Source organism: Diceros bicornis, chromosome 15 (assembly GCF_020826845.1).
Source record: "Diceros bicornis minor isolate mBicDic1 chromosome 15, mDicBic1.mat.cur, whole genome shotgun sequence".
Lineage (NCBI taxonomy): Eukaryota > Metazoa > Chordata > Mammalia > Perissodactyla > Rhinocerotidae > Diceros > Diceros bicornis.
Window position 1 is genome coordinate 26,671,062 of NC_080754.1, and position 20,898 is coordinate 26,691,959.

At 39.0% G+C, this 20,898-nt stretch overlaps 1 protein-coding gene across 4 annotated transcripts in view; it reads left to right on the plus strand.

The window, feature by feature from the left end:
• IQCG (IQ motif containing G) overlaps nt 1-20,898 on the plus strand; it is a 41,665-nt gene that overhangs the window by 19,811 nt on the left and 956 nt on the right. For 3 of the 4 annotated variants that reach the window (XM_058555988.1, XM_058555992.1, XM_058555990.1), the window contains 4 exons: nt 6,932-7,123; nt 8,075-8,149; nt 18,421-18,552; nt 19,596-19,697. In XM_058555988.1, coding sequence (XP_058411971.1) covers nt 6,932-7,123; nt 8,075-8,149; nt 18,421-18,552; nt 19,596-19,697 — 501 coding nt within the window. The remainder of the gene's footprint in view (nt 1-6,931; nt 7,124-8,074; nt 8,150-18,420; nt 18,553-19,595; nt 19,698-20,898) is intronic. The other variant, XM_058555991.1, reaches the window with a different exon arrangement.

The window sequence follows — 20,898 nt, forward strand, 5'->3', positions numbered from 1 at the left end:
GGATTTAACTGAGATTCTCAAATATGTAAATTTGTGTCTTTCACAAAACTTATGAAATTTTCAACCATTGCTCTTTTTTCCAATTTTTTTATTGTAATAAAATACACATAACATAAAACTTACCATCTTCACCATTTTTAAATGTATCGTTCAGTGATAATAAGTATATTTCATTGTTGTGCCACCATCACCACCATCCCGTCTCCAGAACTCTTTCATCTTGTAAAATGGAAACACTGTACCTATTAAACAATACCTCCCCATTCTCCCCTTTGCTCAGCCCCTAGTAACCACCATTCTGCTTTCTGTCTCTTAAGTCCCTCATTTAAGTGGAATCGTTTGTGTCCGCATTATATTTTCAGATAGTTTTCAAGTTCTGTTTGCTCTTACCTCTCCCACTGGAACTCCACTTACCCCTATTTTGGACCTTTTGTGTGTGTGTGTGTGTGTGTGTGTGTGTGTGTGTGTGAGAGAGGAAGGTCAGCCCTGAGCTAACATCCAATGCCAATCCTCCTCTTTTTGCTGAGGAAGACTGGCCCTGGGCTAACATCCGTGCCCATCTTCCTCCGCTTTATGTGGGACGCCGCCACAGCATGGCTTGACAAGTGGTGTGACGGTGCGCACCTGGGATCTGAACCTGCGATCCCCGGGCCGCCGCAGTGGAGCATGCACACTTAACCACTATGCCACCGGGCCGGCCCTGGACCTTTTGATATTGACCTTCAGGTCCCTCTGTTTGTTAAAATTTTTTTTTCTCTTTATTAATCCAGTTGAATAATTTCTGTTAGTGTATCTTCCAGTTCACTGACTTTTTCTCTGTCATCTCCTCTGATGTTAAGCTTGTCTAGTACATATTTTTGTTTTAGATAAGGTATTATCAATTTTAGGATTTCCACTTAGTTCTTTTTTTATAGTTTCTATTACTCTGCTGAGATTTCCTCTTTTTATTTATTATGAACATATTGCTCTTTATTGAACTTTGTCTAAAATCTTTGCTTATTCCAACATTTGGGCATTTTAAGGTCAATCTCTGTTGATTGTTCTCTTGAGAATAGTTCACGTTTTTCTTTTTCTTCACTGTGGAGTAACTTTGGAATGTGTTCTGGACAGTGTGAATGTTATGTTGTAGCGCCTCTGCATTCTGTTCTACCCCCTAAAGCATATTGATATTTTTATTTTAGTAGTCTGTTAACTTGGTTAAATTTAAACTAAAAACTCTCTTACCTACCGTGGGCATTAGCTCAAATCTCAGTTCGGTTCTTTTATCCTTAGCAGGGCTGCCTGCGTTCTTTCTGGCACTGGTGTGGTTCAGGAGTCAGCCAAAGATTTGGACAGAGTTTATATATAGAATTTGAAGTTTCCTTTCTCTTTTTCAGATTATTGAAAATAATGTGGCTGTGGTTGCCCCAAAATCCGTTTTATGGTTCTTCAGTCTAAAAAGTCTACAGAGTTTTGAATCAGAGTTTTAGCTGCTTCACACACCACCACTGCCTGCCCTGTAGTGCTGACTCTGGTCTACTAAAGGTCATAAAAAGTGGGGAACTCACCCCATGCTGTACCCTTCTTTTAAGAAGGGGTCTACTCCCTTCAGAATCTGCCTGATTTTGTATGCTCTCCAGTGCTTTCATGTAATTTCCTTTTATACTGTGTCCAGAGTTTACAGTTATTAACTGTGTGAGGGTCATTCTGGTAGGAGCTTATTGGCAATGGTGAGAGTGGAACTTCTGAAGATTCAATTAAGAGACAGAACTTGAGATATATAAGGAACTGAAAGAAGGCCAGTTTAGCTGCTGAAGTTTGGAGAGAAAGGAAGAGAATAGCCAGATGAAATTAGAATGGGAGGCAGGGAGCAGATTGTGGAGGGCCTTATATGCCATGCTTGTCTGGGCAAACATCATCAATGGGTGCCATATATGTAGGGGAGGCTCATCATGTAAGAAATCTTTCTTGTCCCTGGAGGTCAGGGTTTGGGACCATGTTGAAATTCTGCGTTTGTAGTCTTTGTTGTGCTTGTTAATGCTGCAGCTAATCTGCTCCAGACCCGGGGCTTTATGCCGACATAGAGTTTCTTTAAGCAGTTGCCCTTACCTCATCCTACTGCCTCCAGCATGTACAATAAACCTTTCCAATGCTGGAGCTGCCACTGAGGTATTTAGCATTGGGGGGATATTATCAAAAAAGGATGCCAAGGAGAAGTTATTTCCCCGCTGGGTCTAGGACTTCTCATTTCCTTTACATTTTGAGTGCTGGACATTTGGAAAAATATATATATATCTTCTGTAAGCTAGAAGCCTGAGCCTTCAAGGAGAAGATTGGCTTATAAAGAAGAGTCCTCCACCTACCTCAGCTTTGCCGTGATTATTGAGGTTAGATGTAGTAACCATGAAGGATATGAACCCACTCCTACTCATTTTGACTAGTTATAAAAGGAGCCAAAGGGCACAAAGCTGGGTGTCCTGGAACCCTAAATCTTATTGCTATACTGAGAGGGATCTTCCCAATGGTGCCTAGTGATTTTAAGTACAAATTCTTGCCCTTTGACCCTTATAATGCCCTGCTTGTATTCTACGGCTGGATGAAGAGCATCTTGTTATGGGTTCACATGACTGTCTACGCTGGGTGGCCCTAAGCCAACCATAGCACTACTAATTCTTCACCCTTTTGTTCTTCATTCAGCAACTCCATTGCCATCCATGGTCATTGACTGTACTTTGGAAAGCTCAGTGCTGGCCTGGAACCTTTCCATGTTATCTTAAAATGGGCCTGAACTGCTCCACTCTCCAAGCCATACTGTGTTTTTTCTCTGGCCACCCTATTACTAACTTTTGCATGTTACCTGGCTCTTTTCTTTACTTAGCTTCTCAGCTTTTGCACTCTTTGATGACTCTGATTTCCTTTTTTTTGGGCCAGATATGGAGAGAATACCAAAGAGAATAGGTTGAGATGACTATGATGATCTCTAGGCTCCAAAATGGATTAAAGATTTAAATTAAGATATAGAAAGCATAGTTGCTAAATTTGCAAGCAACTCAGAGCTTGTATTTGATAAGTAACAGATATCAGAATTCAAAACCCTATTGCTTATTAGAACACTGAACTGACTCCAAGAAGAAGCATAGGTTAAACTAAAGTCCTGAATTTGGTGAGAAGAATCTTTAAGTTGAGAATTGTGAAGACCTAACTTGTCTTCAACAGTTTCATTAGAGGCTTAGCTAGGTTCTAACATGAGTACCCAAGGTTAGGGCCCCACCACTGGTGGTTGTAACAGAATTTTAAAAAGGTGTCTGCCTTCCCCTGTCTTCTTTAGACTTCTCAAAGTCTTCCTTTCACAGTGCTTCTTCTAATGGTTTGTCATCAGTCTTAATCGTCATGACAACATATTACCTACCATACAATATTGTGAAAAGCATTTAGAATGCTTCCTCTTTGCTTTGATTACTGCAATTACTGTATAATGTTTATAGAACACGGAAAGAATGCTCCCCTATCCTCTTTTGTGGTTAGATGTCTATAAGACTGTGTGCGGTTTTAGGCATCCTATTTAAGAAGGAGTTTACTCAGAAGAGATCAGCTAAGACAGTGAGATGTATGGAAATTTTATTACAAAAAGAAAGAAAAGAGGAAATTGGTATGATTGGAAAGGGAATAGTTCAAATGGAAATGAAAGCAGTGGGTGGAATTGGAGCCTGAAATTTTGGAAGTTTGGACTTGATTATGTTTCATTTGCATTTTAGAATGGAGACTCTGTTTAGCTCAGAGTTTATTCAGAGACTCTTATAGAGTCAGCCAGTGTTCTTAGTCATAGACAGACAGACAAATATAAATGTTAATTTAATACAGAACTGTACTTTTTTCCGTGGCTTCTATCATTTTAATAGACCACATTCCCATTTTCCTTTTTCCATCCAACCAAAGAGGCAGCCTGAGGTAAGACAAGTTCCAACTTCTTCAGATAGTAGCTTCCAAAAATTCCAGGAACCAGTACTCTCTTCCCTACTTTGTGTTCAATTATGAAAACAGACACTACCATTAAAAGCCTTTGGCTCACAATATTGTGGCAGCCATCAGAGCCTTATTAACTCTAATTGGTTGACTGCTTCTTTCCATTACTAAATCATGCTTCCCTGAATTCAAATAACAAGTCCAGAAGTCTAGATCTGAAGGCAGTTTTGGGATTTGGAAGTAAAGTTGGTCTGCTATGAAAACCCACAAATATGCTGCATCAGACCACAGACCTTGATCACGGGGAAAGCTCCAGACACAATGGACAACCAGGGTTATGATGGTGGGTTGTAGTGAAGACAGATCTTTTCTTAATGAGAATCTTAAAAGAAATTTATTTATGCAACTGAAGACCCTTGGCCTGTAACCCACTGCTTCTAGGCTGGATCTTTGTTGCACACTGGGAAGATGAAGCAATGGAATGGCACTTCAGTTCACTTGTTAGTATGACCTGATCATGGTTTTACCATCACTAGCCTGTGAGTCTTTTGTTTCCACACTGTCACCACGGAAGACCATAAGTCTGCGCAGAACAGCAATACCGGGAGGAACTCAGACTAATCAGAGGCCCATGGCAACACTATTAAAACTAGATACCTGTGGCTTGGCACAGTGTAATTGTAGACCAACGCTGTATGACCTTATAAACAGTTACATAATATAATACCTTCTGTTTTCCATAGGCAGAAATTCCTAGAGTTTTAACTCTGCATTTCTGATCTTCATATTGTTACTCTGAGAAAATTAATATTCAGTTTGATAAAGAAAACTGGCCAGAACATCCTCTTGAGTTTTTGAAAGTATAATTTTGTGTGGACACTGTTTAATGAATACCGAACTGTTCAACACTATTATATTCTGTGAGAAACAAAACTACAATTATTTATGTGGGCTGAAATTTTCTGGAAAATGTTTTATGGATTTAAGTGATATATAAGCTGAACCTTGAAGAAAATCTAAGCGATTAAATACGTAAAAGGATTCCAGTTGATGAAGAAGTGAAACTATCACATTTCACTTTAATTCAAGTCTTCCTAGAGATTCAAACTTTATCATTGACTGCCATACAATTTGGAAATAGAAAGGAGGAAAGAGGAGAAATGGAGAAGAGAAGGGAGAAGGGAGGAGAGTGTAGGAAGAAGGGAAGAAAAAAAAAGTGAGCCAAAAAAAGACATATCTTAAAATTCATTTAATGAACATTTATTGAGCATCTAAATTGTGCCAGGCACTGAGCAGGATTTTACAGATGAGAAAATAGTCTTAGAGAGGTTAAGTAACTTGCCCACAATCCTACAACTTGTAAGAGGTTATGAAGTACTGAGATGTATTATCAACTGGGCTTGTAGCATGTTCTCTGTCAGAGATACTTATCTCTTTGGAATGGTTCTGATACAGTTGGAATGATTGTTATACAGTTGGAATGATTCTATAGGAATGATTCTAAATGAAATGTGATAGTTTCACTTCTTCATCAGCTAAAATCCTTTTACCTGTTTAATCGCTCAGATTATATAGAATCTATAGATTCTATAGAAGTCAGATAAAATGACTTGAAAAATTCCATTCTGATTGGTTTTAAGGGCCCATGATTCTTTAAACTGTGTTTCCTTTTTGTTGTGGATGATCTTGACCCATTTCTGCTGTTTCTTCTTCTAACATTTACTTAGAACTAATTCCACCCAGTTTACATGGTAAGATTAAGGTTGGCTGATATTTAGAGAAACATAGATAGATCTCTGATTAGAGCCCTGCATTTTTGTTATTAGTTATATGTTTACTTGTTGTGCTGTCAACTAACTCTGATCACCTCTCTGTGAAGTTACTCATACTTTGTCTGAATCTTTTCAAACAATCAAATGTCCCCTCCCTGAACAAAACCCTTCCAAGGCTTCCCATGGCACTTGGAATAAAATTCAAATGTCTTAATAGTGCCTCTGAGGTCTTGCATGGTTTGTTCTTACCTGCCTCTCCAAGCTCATCTTGTCCCTATCTCAACTCTTGCTGGGCTAAAGCCTCCAGAGTTTTCTTTCAGTCCCTGTAATATATCCAGGTCTTTGCTGCCTTAGGACTTTGGTACACATTTTTCCTTTTTCTTAGAATTCTCTTTGACTCTACTTTTCATATGATGGACATACTTTTTCTTCAGGTGTCAGATTTAACATAACTTTCTCAGAGAATCCTTTTTAAGACCATCCAATCTAATGTAGGTCTCCCTTGTTATTTTTCTCTGATAGCCTGTTGCCCTTTTCTTTCATAGCACTTTGCACACTTAAAAACATTTATACATATTTGTTTCCTTTTAACTACATCTCTCCACTAGATTGTAAGCTCTATGAGGGCAAGGACTATGTCTACTTATACCTCTGCCATTTACCTAATGTCTAGCTCAATGCTGGTACTGAATAAAAGTTTTTAAATGAATATTGAGACCTCAAAATTGCCAAGCACTTTATAACCTGCAAAGAGTTTTCACATATATTCTTAATTGATCCTTATAGTCACTTGCTGAGATATTTCAGGCAGGGTAGATATTACTGTTTTTATTTTATAGAAGGTAAGACTCAAAAAGTTTAACTGACTTGGCCAGGTTCACACAGCTGGTGGGGCTTGCGTGGGAAGTCAGGTCTTTTGATCGTTTAGACCAGTGCTCTTTCTACCAAAATGAGACAGTAATGGGAAATCTGTGTGGATACAGAGCACCCAAATATAGTGTGCCTGGGAAAGAATCTCACAGTCCTGATGCTTAGACCTACTTATCTTTCATTTTCATTTATACTATCCATGATTATTGACTAAATTTTCCATAGTGAGATAGCAGAAAAATAGGTCCTTGTTGATTTATAAATACAAAAGCTAAGCTTAAGTCACTGATTGAATTGAATGGAGGTAGAATGCGTCTTATTTTAGAAACCTGGTCTTACTTCTGTAGGGTAGGAATGAATATATTGCTCACCTCAAGGACCAGTTGCAAGAGATGAAGGCAAAAACCAACATGGAGAATCGCTATATGAAGAGAAACACTGAGCTGCAGATTTCCCAGACACAGAAAAAATGTAACAAAACAGAGGAGCTCTTGCTGGAAGAGATTGAGGTAATCGCTGCCACCGTAGGAGTGAACCAGGTAGATGGTGTGGGAGCTGTCACTCCTGATGCTGCCTCAGCTGACAGAGGAGGGAGAGGAGACTTTCCTGATCTTCACCCTCTCTCTCCAGCAGCCCTAGCATTTGAGGTTAAAAATAAAAATGGAATGAGGGCTTGCGTTATTTCCAAGCAGAGATTTTGATGGGCCTGTTTTTCTGTAATGACTGAAAATTGGTTGTACTTTCTTCCCTTGGTGACTTTGTCCTTATTTTATGAACCACCGCCATTTCTCCTGGGGAGAAGGCAAAACAAGATACTTAGTAAGTGCAAGTTTTTGCTGTGGCTTTCCTCACCCACTGGTACCTTTTATCCCTCTGTTAAGAAATGCAAAATCTAGAGAGCTGAATTCCTTCAGACCTAAATTTATAGAGATGAGAAGTCACAGTGAAAAATATCAGGAGAAAGACAGAAGGGGTAGACCCTCCTTACAGCAAGAAGGCTGAGTGGCTAAAAGAACCATAGGTGGGCGAGGAGCAAACATCAGTAGAGGGTATCACGTGTGCGAGAGGAGCCCTTTCTCTGAGCCCCTGCTTTGGAAGCTTGCGCCCCAGGTGTAGCTGAAGACTGACAGCAGACTTGTTTCTTGCGCTCTGAAATTTCCTTTTCTGGGCCTAAGAACCTGGTTCCCTTGAAGCATTGTTTCTCTCCTTAAATTGACATCACTTTCCAGGCAACAGGATGATGGTCATTTTTTCTGGTCACTTGCGTGTATCTAGCACAGTACCAGACACATGGCTCAGCAATGTTTGTGAACACGAATTGAGTCAAAGGGAACTGACTTGCTGCTCTGGAGCAACACTGTGGAATTCTTGGGGTCCCAGCTGGTAAAGAAAGCCTGTGCTTCTGTCGCTGCTACACTTCTAATCTGGGGACCTTCTCATTGCCAACCCTGCTGGGAAGAGTTCCTGACATTGCTTTATTGTTCTCACAGAAACTAAGGTCGAAAACTGAAGAGGAGAACCGGATTCATATGGAGATTGAACTGTTCCTTAGAAAGGAGCAGCAGGTGGGTCACCAAAACTTTTTTATCCTCTGACGTGTTTGTGTTCCACTTATAAAATACTAAGGACAGCAACAAATTTTTTTAAGCAAAGGAAAATCAACCGTAATTCTACCAGCGTAATGAATGAGCTATAGCCCATGTTTTCTTTCCAAGTTATCCATCTGAATAAATATTTTATAAAGCTGTAATTTGAGTACAAGTAAAATTTTGTCTTCTGCCTGTATCATTTAGCATTATATAAAAAACTTTTCTTTTCTTTTTTTTTTTTTGGTGAGGAAGATCAGCCCTGAGCTAACATCCGATGCCAATCCTCCTCTTTTTTTTTTTGCTAAGGAAGATTGGCCCTGGGCTAACATCCGTGCCCATCTTCCTCTACTTTATATGGGACGCCACCACAGCATGGCTTGATGAGCGGTGCGTTGGTGCGCGACCGGGATCCGAACCTGCGAACCCCAGGCCGCCACAGCAGAGCGCGCACACTTAACTGCTTGCGCTACCAAGCTGGCCCCTAAAAAACTTTTCTTATTCCTATATTGCTTTATAGTCATAATTTTAAAATAAAATTTACTGATTTTTTAAATTACAAAAGTAACATCTTAGTTGAGGGGAGATTTTTAAAAAACTGCCAATTGCTTTTTCACTCATTTTTTTATATTACAGTCTCTTCATAAAATAATTTAAAATAGTTTTTTAACATTACATTGAATTGTTATACCATAGTTTACTTGTTACCTTTCATTTTGGATATTTAGGTTATTTCCAAAGTTTCATTATTATAAATAATGCAGTGGGGCCGGCCCCATGGCGTAGCGGTCAAGTGCGTGCGCTCCGCTGCTGGCGGCCCGGGTTCGGATCCTGGGGGCGCACCAACGCACCACTTGTCAGGCCATACTGTGGCGGTGTCCCACATAAAGTAGAGGAAGATGGGCACGAATGTTAGCTCAGGGCCAGTCTTCCTCGCAAAAATAAATAAATAAACAAATAATGCAGTAATGAAAGCTTTGCCCAAATAACTGCTTTTCTTCTTCGCAGTTATTTACCAAAAGTAAATCTCAAGCATGAGATTATTATACCAGAGAAACTGGTGTTTTGTGACCCTTGATAAATATTGCTAATACTCTCTAATTTACAGTCATCAGCAACGTATGCTGGCACTAATTTCAAGGTATCCTCAACAGCACTAGCCATTTTAGATGTTTTTTAAAGTCTGCTAATTTAATGAATTGTTTTATTTTGCATTTTTTTGCTTACTAATAGAATTGGCCATTTTTCCATATATTTATTTACTCATTTTATTTCTTGTCATGTGAATTATATGTGACTGGATGGTTTTAATTAGTATTTCCAATACATAACAAACCAAGCTAAGTGGAGCCTTTTAAAATATCCATGTTGGGGGGCTGGCCTCATGGTGTAGCGGTTAACTTCAGCGCGCTCTGCTTTGGCGGCCTGGGTTCGCAAGTTGGGATCCCAGGCATGGACCTACACCACTTGTCAGCCACGCTGCAGTGGTGACCCACATACAAAATAGAGGAAGATTGGCACAGATGTTAGCTCAGGGCTAATCTTCCTCAGGCAAAAAAAGAGGAAGATTGGCAACAGATGTTAGCTAAGGGTGACTCTTCCTCAGCAAAAAAAAAAAATCCATGTTGAATGAATAAAATTTCCAGTTTACTCATGATACAGCCTGCCTTTGAGAAAGCTAATGAATTTTCAGTAAAAAATTCCAAATGTGTGGTTAAAGAAAAGAATTCCCAGATGCTATCTCACACGGCTTTACTGAAAAAGGTATCTAGTATGTTATTAGAATCAGGATCCTATATTCCTGCAATTTAGGGGATTATGTATCATGTTACCTGTTTCAAATGTTAGACACATAGCAGGTATTTGATAACAATCAGACGAGTTGGGGGATAAATGGATGAAGTCAGTTTTTCCCAGATCTTCAGCCCAATAAAACAAGCAACACATAAATACTGTTTAACGAAAATTTGAAAAGGTACAGAAATATAAAGATTTAAAAAAGTGAAAGCTCTTTTTTTTTTTTAAAGATTTTATTTATTTATTTTTCCCCCCAAAGCCCCAGTAGATAGTTGTATGTCATAGCTGCACATCCTTCTAGTTGCTGTATGTGGGACGCGGCCTCAGCATGGCCGGAGAAGCAGTGCGTAGGTGCGCACCCGGGATGTGAACCCGGGCCGCCAGCAGCGGAGCGCGTGCACTTAACCGCTAAGCCACGAGGCCGGCCCTGAAAGCTCTTTTTTTTTTTTTTTTTTGTGAGGAGATCAGCCCTGTGCTAACATCCGCCAATCCTCCTCTTTTTTTGCTGAGGAAGACCGCCCTGGGCTAACATCTGTGCCCATCTTCCTCTACTTTATATGGGACGCCGCCACAGCATGGCTTGCCAAGCAGTGCGTGGGTGCGCGCCCGGGATCCGAACCAGCAAACCCCGGGCCGCCGCAGCGGAGCGCGTGCACTTAACCGCTTGCGCCACCGGGCAGGCCCCCCTGAAAGCTCTTTTAATCACTCTTCTTTCCAAAGATTTCTTTTCTTTCTTTCTTTTTTTTTTTTTTTTTTGGTGAGGAAGATTAGCCCTGAGCTAACATCTGTTGCCAATCTTCCTCTTTTTGCTGAGGAAGACTGGCCCTGGGCTAACATCTGTGCCCATCTTCCTCTACTTTATATGTGGGATGCCTACCACAGCATGGCTTGATGAGCGGTGCACAGGTCTGCGCCCGGGATCCCAACTTGCGAATCCGGGGCCGCTGAAGCAGAGCGCGAGAACTTAACCACTCTGCCACCAGGCCAGCCCCCAGAGATTTCTTCCACATCTTTTTCTTTTTGTATATATACTTGTGTATGCACCTAAATACTTACATGTTTTTAGTATTTATTTATATTTGTTTTTGACATAAACGGGATCATACTATATATATTGTTCCAGACTCTGTTTTTTTTTTTAATTTACTTTGTCTGTAATGTTTTCTATAACAATACAATTGTTATATAATATCCCATAGAGATGATATACTAAAATTTAGTTAACCATTCTTCTGTCAGTGAACATTTAGGTTGTGTCCAAGTTTTGCTGTATAACAATGCTAAATATTCTTGGACATGTCTCTAGGTGCATGGTATCTAGAAAGGCTATTCATTTTTGTATGTTGTTATAGATTCCTTATGTCCTCTCATATTAGTTTTAATGGTTTTGCAGGTGATTCATTGGATTTTCTGGGTAGAAAATCTTATTGACTACAAATAATAACAATTTTATTTTTTACTATTTATATGTCTGTTTCCATTTTGTGGCTTATTGTGTAGATAGAATGTCAAGCGTGATGTTGATTACTAGTAGTGATAATGGGGCACTATTTTTCTATTCTTGGTTTTAGTGGCATTCAGTCAGTATTACACATGAATTCATGCCAAGTTTCTTATGTGCAAGTTAGGGGTTTCATTGGGAAAGAATGGGACCCTGAAACTCGAAATGGGAACATCTGGTTGAACTCAGATGTAATTGACAATCTTGAACCCCCAAGTCACTCTGAGCCTCCCTTGCCAGTGGAAGTTGCCTGCCCTCCTGTGTCTGAGGAGATTAGTCTTCCTTTCCCTGAAAATCCTGTGAGAATAACTTCATCTGAGGCAGATGCCTTGAAAAGGGATGCTCACTCTCAAGACCTAGCACAATCATCCCTATTGCCCCTGGATCCATAACTAGGGTCAAATTTCAGCAAGTTCCAGGGGGACAGATAACTCAGATAACTATAACTCAGAAGGAAATAGCTTATACACCAAAAGAATCACAAGACTTTGCTAATATATATTGACAGAAACCTGGGAGGCATTTCTGGGAATGGATTCTAAGGGTGTTAGACCAAGGAGGATGGAATAGAACACTAGATTGGATCGAGTTCATTGATGTGGATATACTTACCAGATATTCTGGATTTAATGTGTTAGCTTGTGCAGCTGGAGGTGATTCTGCCAGTTTGCTTTGTTGGTTAACTGAAACTTAGACTCATCAGTGGCCCACATTTAATGAGGTGGAGAAGCCAGACCTTCCCTGCTTTGATGTGGAGAACAGAATCCAAAGACTTAGGGAAATAGGAATATCGGAGTGAATTTATCGTGTGTGACCTACAAATCTGCCTCCAAACACCCACCTCTAAATGGTTTCCATAAGACACTCCTTCCCAGAAGACACTCCTTTCCTAAGACATTGAGAAATACATTAGTGAAAGAACACCTGCATCCCTGAAAAGCTCTGTAGTTGCTTTGCTAGTAGGCCAGGTAAGACCATGGATGATATCATCATAGATTTGGGCTCCCTGATTTCAGTGGGGATGATGGGATTCTGGAGTGCCAGAGGACATGTGGCAGCACTTAACTGCCAAAGACAAGGTGGACACGTTCACCATAAAGGGAAGCAGGGATGTACTGGTAATCAGAATGCCTTTGCCCACAGGGACATTTGTCAATGGCTAATTAATCATAGTATCCCTAGGAACAAAATTGATGGGCAGCCTGATAAAGCATTACTGGATCTATATAAGAGAAAAAACGTCCAAGTCCAGTAGGCAAAAACCTGACTTGAGTCACCACAATAAAGAGTCATAGCCTCTCATCAAGTTTCCAGAACTAAGTCAATTCACAAACCCAGAGCCCCTTGATTGAAGGGGGCAGGTCCCTCTGAGGATGAACTTCTGTAGCACTGCTGCAAGTATATACTGTGAATCTTCCTCTAAGCCTTACCCAGAGGGACCTGTGGCTCTTTAGTAGAGTGACTATGCACTGGAAAAAAGAAAATATCCAGACTTTCTGAGATTGCTAAACATTGGCTCTGAATTGATGCTAATTCCTGGGGACCCAAAACAACACTGTGGCCCCTACTCAAAATGGAAGATTATGGTGGTCAGGTGATAGATGGAGTCTTAACTCAAGTCTGGTTTACTCTGAGCCCACTTGTTCCATGGACCCATCCTGTGGTTATTTCCCATCACTGAACACGTAATTGGAATAGACGTACTTGGCAACCGGCAGAATTTCCACAGGGGCTCTCTGACTCATGGAGTGAGGGCTATTATGATAGTAAGGGCCAGGTAGGTAGTAAGGGCCAACTGCTTCCCCTCCCTATCAAGATAGTAAATTATAAGTAATGCTGCACTTTTGGTATAACTGCAGGAATTAGTCCCAACATCAGGCTTGAAAGAAGTCGAGGCAGTGATACTTATCACATCCCCATTTAACTCAGCTGCTTGGCCTGTGCAGTTGAATGATCTTGGAGAATGACTGTGGACTGTTGTAAATGTGATCAGGTGGGGACTCTAATTGTGGCTACAGTTCCAGATGCACTGTGTTCACCGGAGAAAATCTTCAATTGCCACTGGCACTTGGTAGGCAGCTATTAACCTGACCAAAGCCCCTGTCTCCAAATCAGTTTGAAAAAACCTCCAGAAGCAGTTTGCTTTTACCTGGCAGGGCCAACAGCACACCCTCACAGTCTCACGTCAGGGCTGTGTCAGTTCTGTTCTCTGCCATAATGTGGTCTGCTGAGATGTTGCTTGTTTCGACTTTCCACAAAACATCGTGTTTCGACTTTCCACAAAACATAGTTCACTGAATTATGTTGATGGTATCTGGTGAACAGGAAATAGCAAGGATTTTAGATGCCTTAGGAAGACATATGTGAATTAGAAAGTGGGAGATAAACTCTATTTTTGGTATCAATTCTGTATCCTTATGGTCTGGATAGGTGACAGAAACCAAGGGAACATTTAACAAAAGAATCATTAACTGGTAATAAGGAATTGTCTGCAAAGAAAGGATGAAAGAGATCTCTAAAGAACATTCTAGGGCTGAAGGACAGTATCCAAGGAAGGAATAAACAGAGATGTTTGCTTTGTTGCCCTGGGTCAGAGCTGCTTCACAGCTAGTGGGATAAAGCTGGCAAGCTGGGAACTGTGGACTGTGTTTGGCTAGAATCCTCCTGTTGTGTCAGCAAAACTTGTTGGTGAGTAACTGCCACTGAGTGTCCCACCCACATGCCACTGTCAGACCTGCCCCAGGAACACGAGGAAGCACACTGGAACCAAGGAGAGAAGCTCTCCTGTCATGTCCTTCTAGCGCCCTCTACTGACAAAGCTTAACATTGTGCCACCTGGCAAAAGAAATGCTTACAGCAAGCCACCAGTTGCACAAACTCAGCCAGCGAAGGATGAATTTGGAGTTGAGAGGCAATGCATTGATAACGGGCACAAATAGGGTTTGTATGAGGTTTACTCTGTAGCTTTATGGTTGATAAACTTTATCTAGTTAAGGAAGTTTCCTTTTGATCTTATCTTGCTGTTTTTTTTTCCTTTTTAATCAGGAATGAGTATTTAGTTTTCTGAGATGGATTTTCTTCATCCATTGAGATATGTTTTTTAATCTTTTAATATGTTAATAAAGTAAAATATATTAATAGGTTTGTTGATGGTGAATCATCTTTAAATTCTTGGGATAAACCCTACTTGGTCATAATATATTATTCTTTTACTAGACTGATAGAATTAGATTTTTAGATTTTTATTTTGTATTTATATATTTCATAAATGAGATTAACCTATAGATTTATTTTTTGATGCTTCTTTGTTGTATTACTATCAATTTTGCTAGCTTGGCAGCTTGAGTGGGGAAGCTTTCCACCTTTTTATGTTCTGAAACCTAAAAATAGAAATAGAAAATAGATTATTTTCTGTTCCTTGAAACTTTGGTACAACACAGTCATAAACAGTCTTGTCTGGTAGTATTTTAAAAGGAGATATTTAGCTACCTTTTCAATTTTTTTTTTAAATAATTTTATTTTATTTATTTTTTCCCCCAAAGCCCCAGTAGATAGTTGTGTGTCATAGTTGCACATCCTTCTAGTTGCTGTATGTGGGACGCGGCTTCAGCATGGCCGGAAAAGCGGTGCATCAGTGCACGACTGGGATCCAAACCCCGGCCACCAGCAGCGGAGCGTGCGCACTTAACCGCTAAGCCACGGAGCCGGCCCTCAATTTTTTTAATGATTATTGATGTCTTCACTTAAAAATATTTTTGAGTCATTTTTGGTAACATGTCTTCCTGGAAAATACCCATTTCATCTAAACATTAATTTCAGATTTATTAGTATAAAGCTCTGCTCTGTGGTCTCTTACAACTTAAAATTTTCCTTTACTTCTGTAGTTATTTTTTTCATCCTTTATTTTTAAGATTTTATGTCTTCGCTCCCTTTGTCTTGCTGAGACTTGTCAAAAGTTTGACCATTTTGTTGGTCTCACAGAAACTATCTTTTGGTTTTATTGAGCAAATCTTTTTTTTCCCTGTCACATTGGTTTTTGCTTTGAGTAATTATTATCTTGTACTTTCTTTGAGCTTATGTTGCTTATCTTTGTCTAGTTTCTTAAATGCTCAATTCATTTATTTTCAAGTTTTATTATTTTCTAGTAAATGCATATAAACCAACATATTTTCTGAGTACTCTGTCTATAATCTACAGATTTTGATTCATGATGCTTACATTGTCATTCCTTTCCAAATAATTTGTAATTTATTTCCTCAGCATTTTATTATGTGTGTTTCCAAATATACAGAAAATTGGAAGAATTTTACAGTGAACACCCATATACCACCATCTAGTTGTAGAGTCTACCATTAACATTTTATTATTCTTGCTTTATCACGTATCTATATATCCTTCCTCCATTAATCCATCTTATCTTTTTCATGCCTTTAAAAGTAAATCGTAGGCATCATAATTTGTAGTTTATAATTTGGTATTTCCTTTTTAACCCGAGAGTTATTTTAAAGGGTATTTCTTAAATGTCCGAGTCGTTGGAGTTGGAGAGGTCTTGGCTATCTTTCTATTGCTCACAACAACCCTCTGATGTTCCTGCTGTGAACCTTACAACCCTTTAAGGTTTATACTCTGTCTTCCATTGTGGTCTCAGAATGTGAAATGTAAGGTTTATGCTTGTTGGAATTTGTTGAGTTCTTATTTGGGCTTAAGATATGCTCAGGTTATGTGAATATTCCGTGGGTATTTGAAAAGAATGTGTATTCTCTGTTAGGTACAAAGTTGTATAAATGTCTATTAGTCTAGCTGTCAAATTCTTCATATTGTTGTTTATTTTGGTCTATACCTGAGTTACTAATTTCAGAGAAGTGTGATAGTCTCCTAAGATGATTGTGGATCTGTCAACTTCTTATATGACTAATAGTTTTTGCTTTATATATTCCAAAATATGGTATTAGAATATAAAAGTTTATAATTATCATATCTTCTTTATAGGTTGTGTCTTTTTTCAGTGTAAATTGTCCCTTTTTGTGTCTTTTAATTATTTTTGGCTTGAATTCTATTTTTCCAGATATTAATTGCTAAACCTGCTTTCTTTTTGCTTTGATGATATTGTTTTAGCTATGCTTTTTATAAATAGTTCATAGCTAGATTAAAAAAAAATATGAGAGGCTCTTTCTTTTGATAGGGGAATTTACCCCAATTTATTTATTGTGATTTTTCACTTGTTTGTACTTAATTTTTCCATCTTATTTTATGTTCCCTACTTTTCAAGCTTTCTAGTTGTTTCTTTCCTTCTTGACTTTTGTTGGATTGGTGGAATTTTTACTGCTGGATTTCTTGCTCGCTAGTGCAAACTCCAGTTATTTGCATACCACTTTCACAGTTTTGTAATATCTATATACCACCTGTGTTACTACTGTTTTCTACCTAGTTACTCACCTAAACAACAATATCAATTTATTTTCAATTAAGATTTTTATATCACTATAAAAGGAAAACCAGTATCATTTTCCATGAATGGAAAGTAATGTAAATAGAAGTACAATAAATACCAAATGATGTTATTATATTCCAGCCAGCTCCTCTTGCCTGCCCAGAGCCCATTCTCTTTTTGTTAAATAAGGAGCGCCAGCAAGAGTTAGAATATTAAAGACGTGATTGCACCAAACTGACATGTTCTCTCTAACTTAATTAGAATGGTTTATTGTGAATCATGTTTTTTAAAATTTCATGTCTATGTACCGCCAAAGGCTCCTCTTGGTGTCCCATTCTTGAGCTACACGCTCTAGGAATTAGGAAGTTACACATCCTGTTCTTGTGGTGGTAACCCTTAAAATTTTAACATACATGTCTACACTTTGTTCTTTCTCTTAAATCTAGAGTTAATATCCATATTTGCTTGCCTTTATTAAGGCAAAGCTTTAACTTACCTCTTCTCTTCCTCTGCTACATCCCATGTTGACATTATTTATTATATATTTCCATTACATATTTTCATTATAGATGAGGGAACTGAATTTAAGTAAACTTATTGGAGTGCCAGTTCTCTCTCAGGGGTAATTTTTCCAAGAGTAGTAGTAAGTCTGCTGTGTCCGTGGGAGGAGGTGAGTTCAGAGTCCACCTATGCCGCCATCTTGACTTCTCTCCCTCCTTCTGGAGTGCCAGAGTTGGAGTTGAACCTAGGCAATCTGCCTTCAGAGCCTGTCTGTGCTCTTTCTACTAGATTCTATCACCTAATTTGGGATTTTAGATCCAGATTATGATTATTAAAAAGTATGATATATTATATAGTTTAAATATACAGTTTACTGGTTTCTCTCTCGTTTCTAATACATATCTCTTTCATTTTATTTTGCTAAAGTACATTTCTGAGAAACTCTTTCAGAAAGACTAGGTATAGTCTCTCTTTCCCTCACATTTGAATCCTAGGTTAGCTAGGTATAGAATCTTAGATTCACATTTATTATCTTTTAGAAGTTTGAAGATATTGCACCCTTCTCAACTAGTATTTAGTGTCTGTTATCAGTCGGAGATGTCTGATGTCATTTCTTATCCTTCAGAATTTTCTACCCACCCTTTATTCCTTTCCTCTTCACCGAATCTTCTCTTATCCAGACACCTGGAAGGCCCTCTTCCTCCTGTTTTTAAATTGAGTAATCACATACAGTAAAGGGCACAAATACTAAGTATATAGTTTGATGAATATTTATGCATATACATTCCTGTAACCACCACTCAGATAGAGATCTAGAGCACATTTACAGCATCCTAGAAATCTCCTTCATGCCCCATTCCCAATCAATAAACCAGCACTCCCCCCAGAAGTAGCCACGATTCTGACTTTTATCACTATAGACAAGTTTTGCTTGTTCTCTAACCTTATATAAATGATTTCATACGGTATATACTGTTTTGTGTCTGGTGGAAGCCATGTTTTACTGTTCTTTCCAAATAGAAACTTGAGGAGAAGCTAGAGTTCTGGATGGAGAAATTTGATAAGGACACAGAAATGAAACAGAATGAACTAAATGCTCTCAAATCTGCAAAGGCCACTGACTTAGCACACCTTCAAGACCTTGCAAAGACGGTAAGGAAGCAGTCTCGAGAGTGTAAGGCTGAGCACTGAGGAGTGGGTGGTAGGTGAGCTACAGTAGCTGGGTAATGCTGTTTTTGGTGACAGAGTGGAGGTGTGCCTATAAACCAAAGAGATTCTTTTTCAGTGATGATGATGATGACGATGACATCGGTGATGGGGACAATGGTAGCAGCAGCTAACACTTATACAGTGCTTACTCTTTCCCAGGCAGTTTACTAGTATTTCACATATGTAACTTATTTAACTCTCCCAACCACCTCTTGAGATAGATACTATTATTTCTACTTTGTGGTCTCTGAAGATAATTTGTAAATTATGATTTCTAAAAAGCTTCTGATTATGGTTTCATCATTGAATAAATGTAGAACTTTCCAAATTTTTCTTTTAAAAGATGACTGCTATTTGTATGTGTATATTCTATCACAGTTTTTTAAAAACATTATTTATTTTTTTTTTTGTGAGGAAGATTAGCCCTGAGCTAACATCCATGCTAATCCTCCTCTTTTTGCTGAGGAATACCGGCTCTGAGCTAACATCTATTGCCAATCCTCCTCCTTTTTTTCCCCCAAAGCCCCAGTAGATAGTTGTATGTCATAGTTGCACATCCTTCTAGTTGCTGTATGTGGGACGCGGCCTCAGCATGGTCGGGGAAGTGGTGCGTCCGTGCACGCCCAGGATCCGAACCTGGGCCGCCAGTAGCGGAGTGCGCGCACTTAACTGCTAAGCCACGGGGCGGGCCCAAAAATTACATTATTTTGACGTCATTAATCACACACCAAGTTTGTATTTCATTTTTATTAAAGATTTTAAAGCAAATTTGAATTATTCAAACTGAAAAAATTTGGAGAACAATTATAAAGTTAATATGTGAATATTTACAATATAAGAATCCAGTAAGTTTTTTCTTTTCTTTAGTTTATCTTTAAATTTGGCATGCTTTATTTTAAAAATTTTAGATTAAAAGTGCAGGGCTGTCTGGGCCATAGCTCAGCCAAGAGAGTCCTATAACATATGATCAATGTCTACTTTTGCAGCTAAGGGAGTATGAACAGGTCATCATTGAAGATCGTCTAGAAAAGGAGAGGACCAGAAAGAAGATAGAACAGGATCGCTTGGAATTAAAGAGCATCATAAAGGTAGAAAGCCGTAATTGGCACCTTGGGGCCCTTTCAGTTCCATAGCCAGCCTAACACTGAGGAATGCAGAGTCTCACAGAACAGATCTGTGAGGAAACACAGACGGTTTGTTATTTTTGGAATTTGCCAACACAATCTGTGGTACAGGGAGACAAAAGGACATGCCCCCAACTCTTAATCCAGGGAAAAAGACGTGGTTAGCAGTGGAAGCAAACCTAGAACTTGTGCCCAGAGGTCAAATTTAAGAATACTATTTCTAACCAAAACAGCTCTTGAAGGAATTTTTCTTAATATCCTACTGCTTCTTAAAATCCTATTTATATAAGTCAGCCCAGGCTATCTGCTAGGTTCTGATAAGAGCTGTTTGTTAAAAAGGTGGAGGGAATAAGTAGCAGTTTAGAAAAAAATATATATTTTAGTTTCATATGAACTTGTGTATATAAGTGATGATTAACTGGCAGGTCAGATTCTGGGAAATATTACCAAGCAAAAACAACATCAGCTGGACTGAAACTATTGTTTTGAGGATTGCCCTTTTCTCTGAAAGGAGTATCTGCTGAGACCCTATGGTGTGCAGACTGGTCTGGGATGTATGTTAGGGGGTGGATTAAGAAAGTAAGCTTTAAAGTACATTCAGGACTGAGTATCCAAACCCACACTTGGGCCTTCCATTAGGAGAGAGTTGGATGTATAGTTAGCAAGTATTTATTGAGCTTCTATGGTGTTTTCTATTTGTCAGCATTCCTTGACTTAGAGCACAGATGTAAGAACTAGGTGATTGTTTTTTCACTAGTGGATTTGCTCCCAGTCTTTAGGGCTTAGTCTGATTTTAAAGTAGCCCAGACTATATTCAGAACAGTTGTGTCTGATGAATAAAATATTCAAGGGACCTATCTAAATCCTTTTTGAAGGAGTATTTATTGATCCTTTAATCAATCATTAAAGATATGAAATGCACCAGGAAGCTGGCTGAAGTCATCGAGATTATCTGCACATTTTTGACTGAGGGCTTTCTTTTGCCCATAGCCTGGGAAACTAACATCCCTTTTGGATCAAATGGTTGTGAGGTGTGGGGAACTCGGATGTTCATCAAGAGCAGCAGCAGTAAAGAGAGCCAGGTTTCTAAGTGTAAGGAAAAGATTGGTCTCATTGGATTCCTTTTCTTTATTTTTACTCTGAGAACCTCACTCTAGAGTCCATG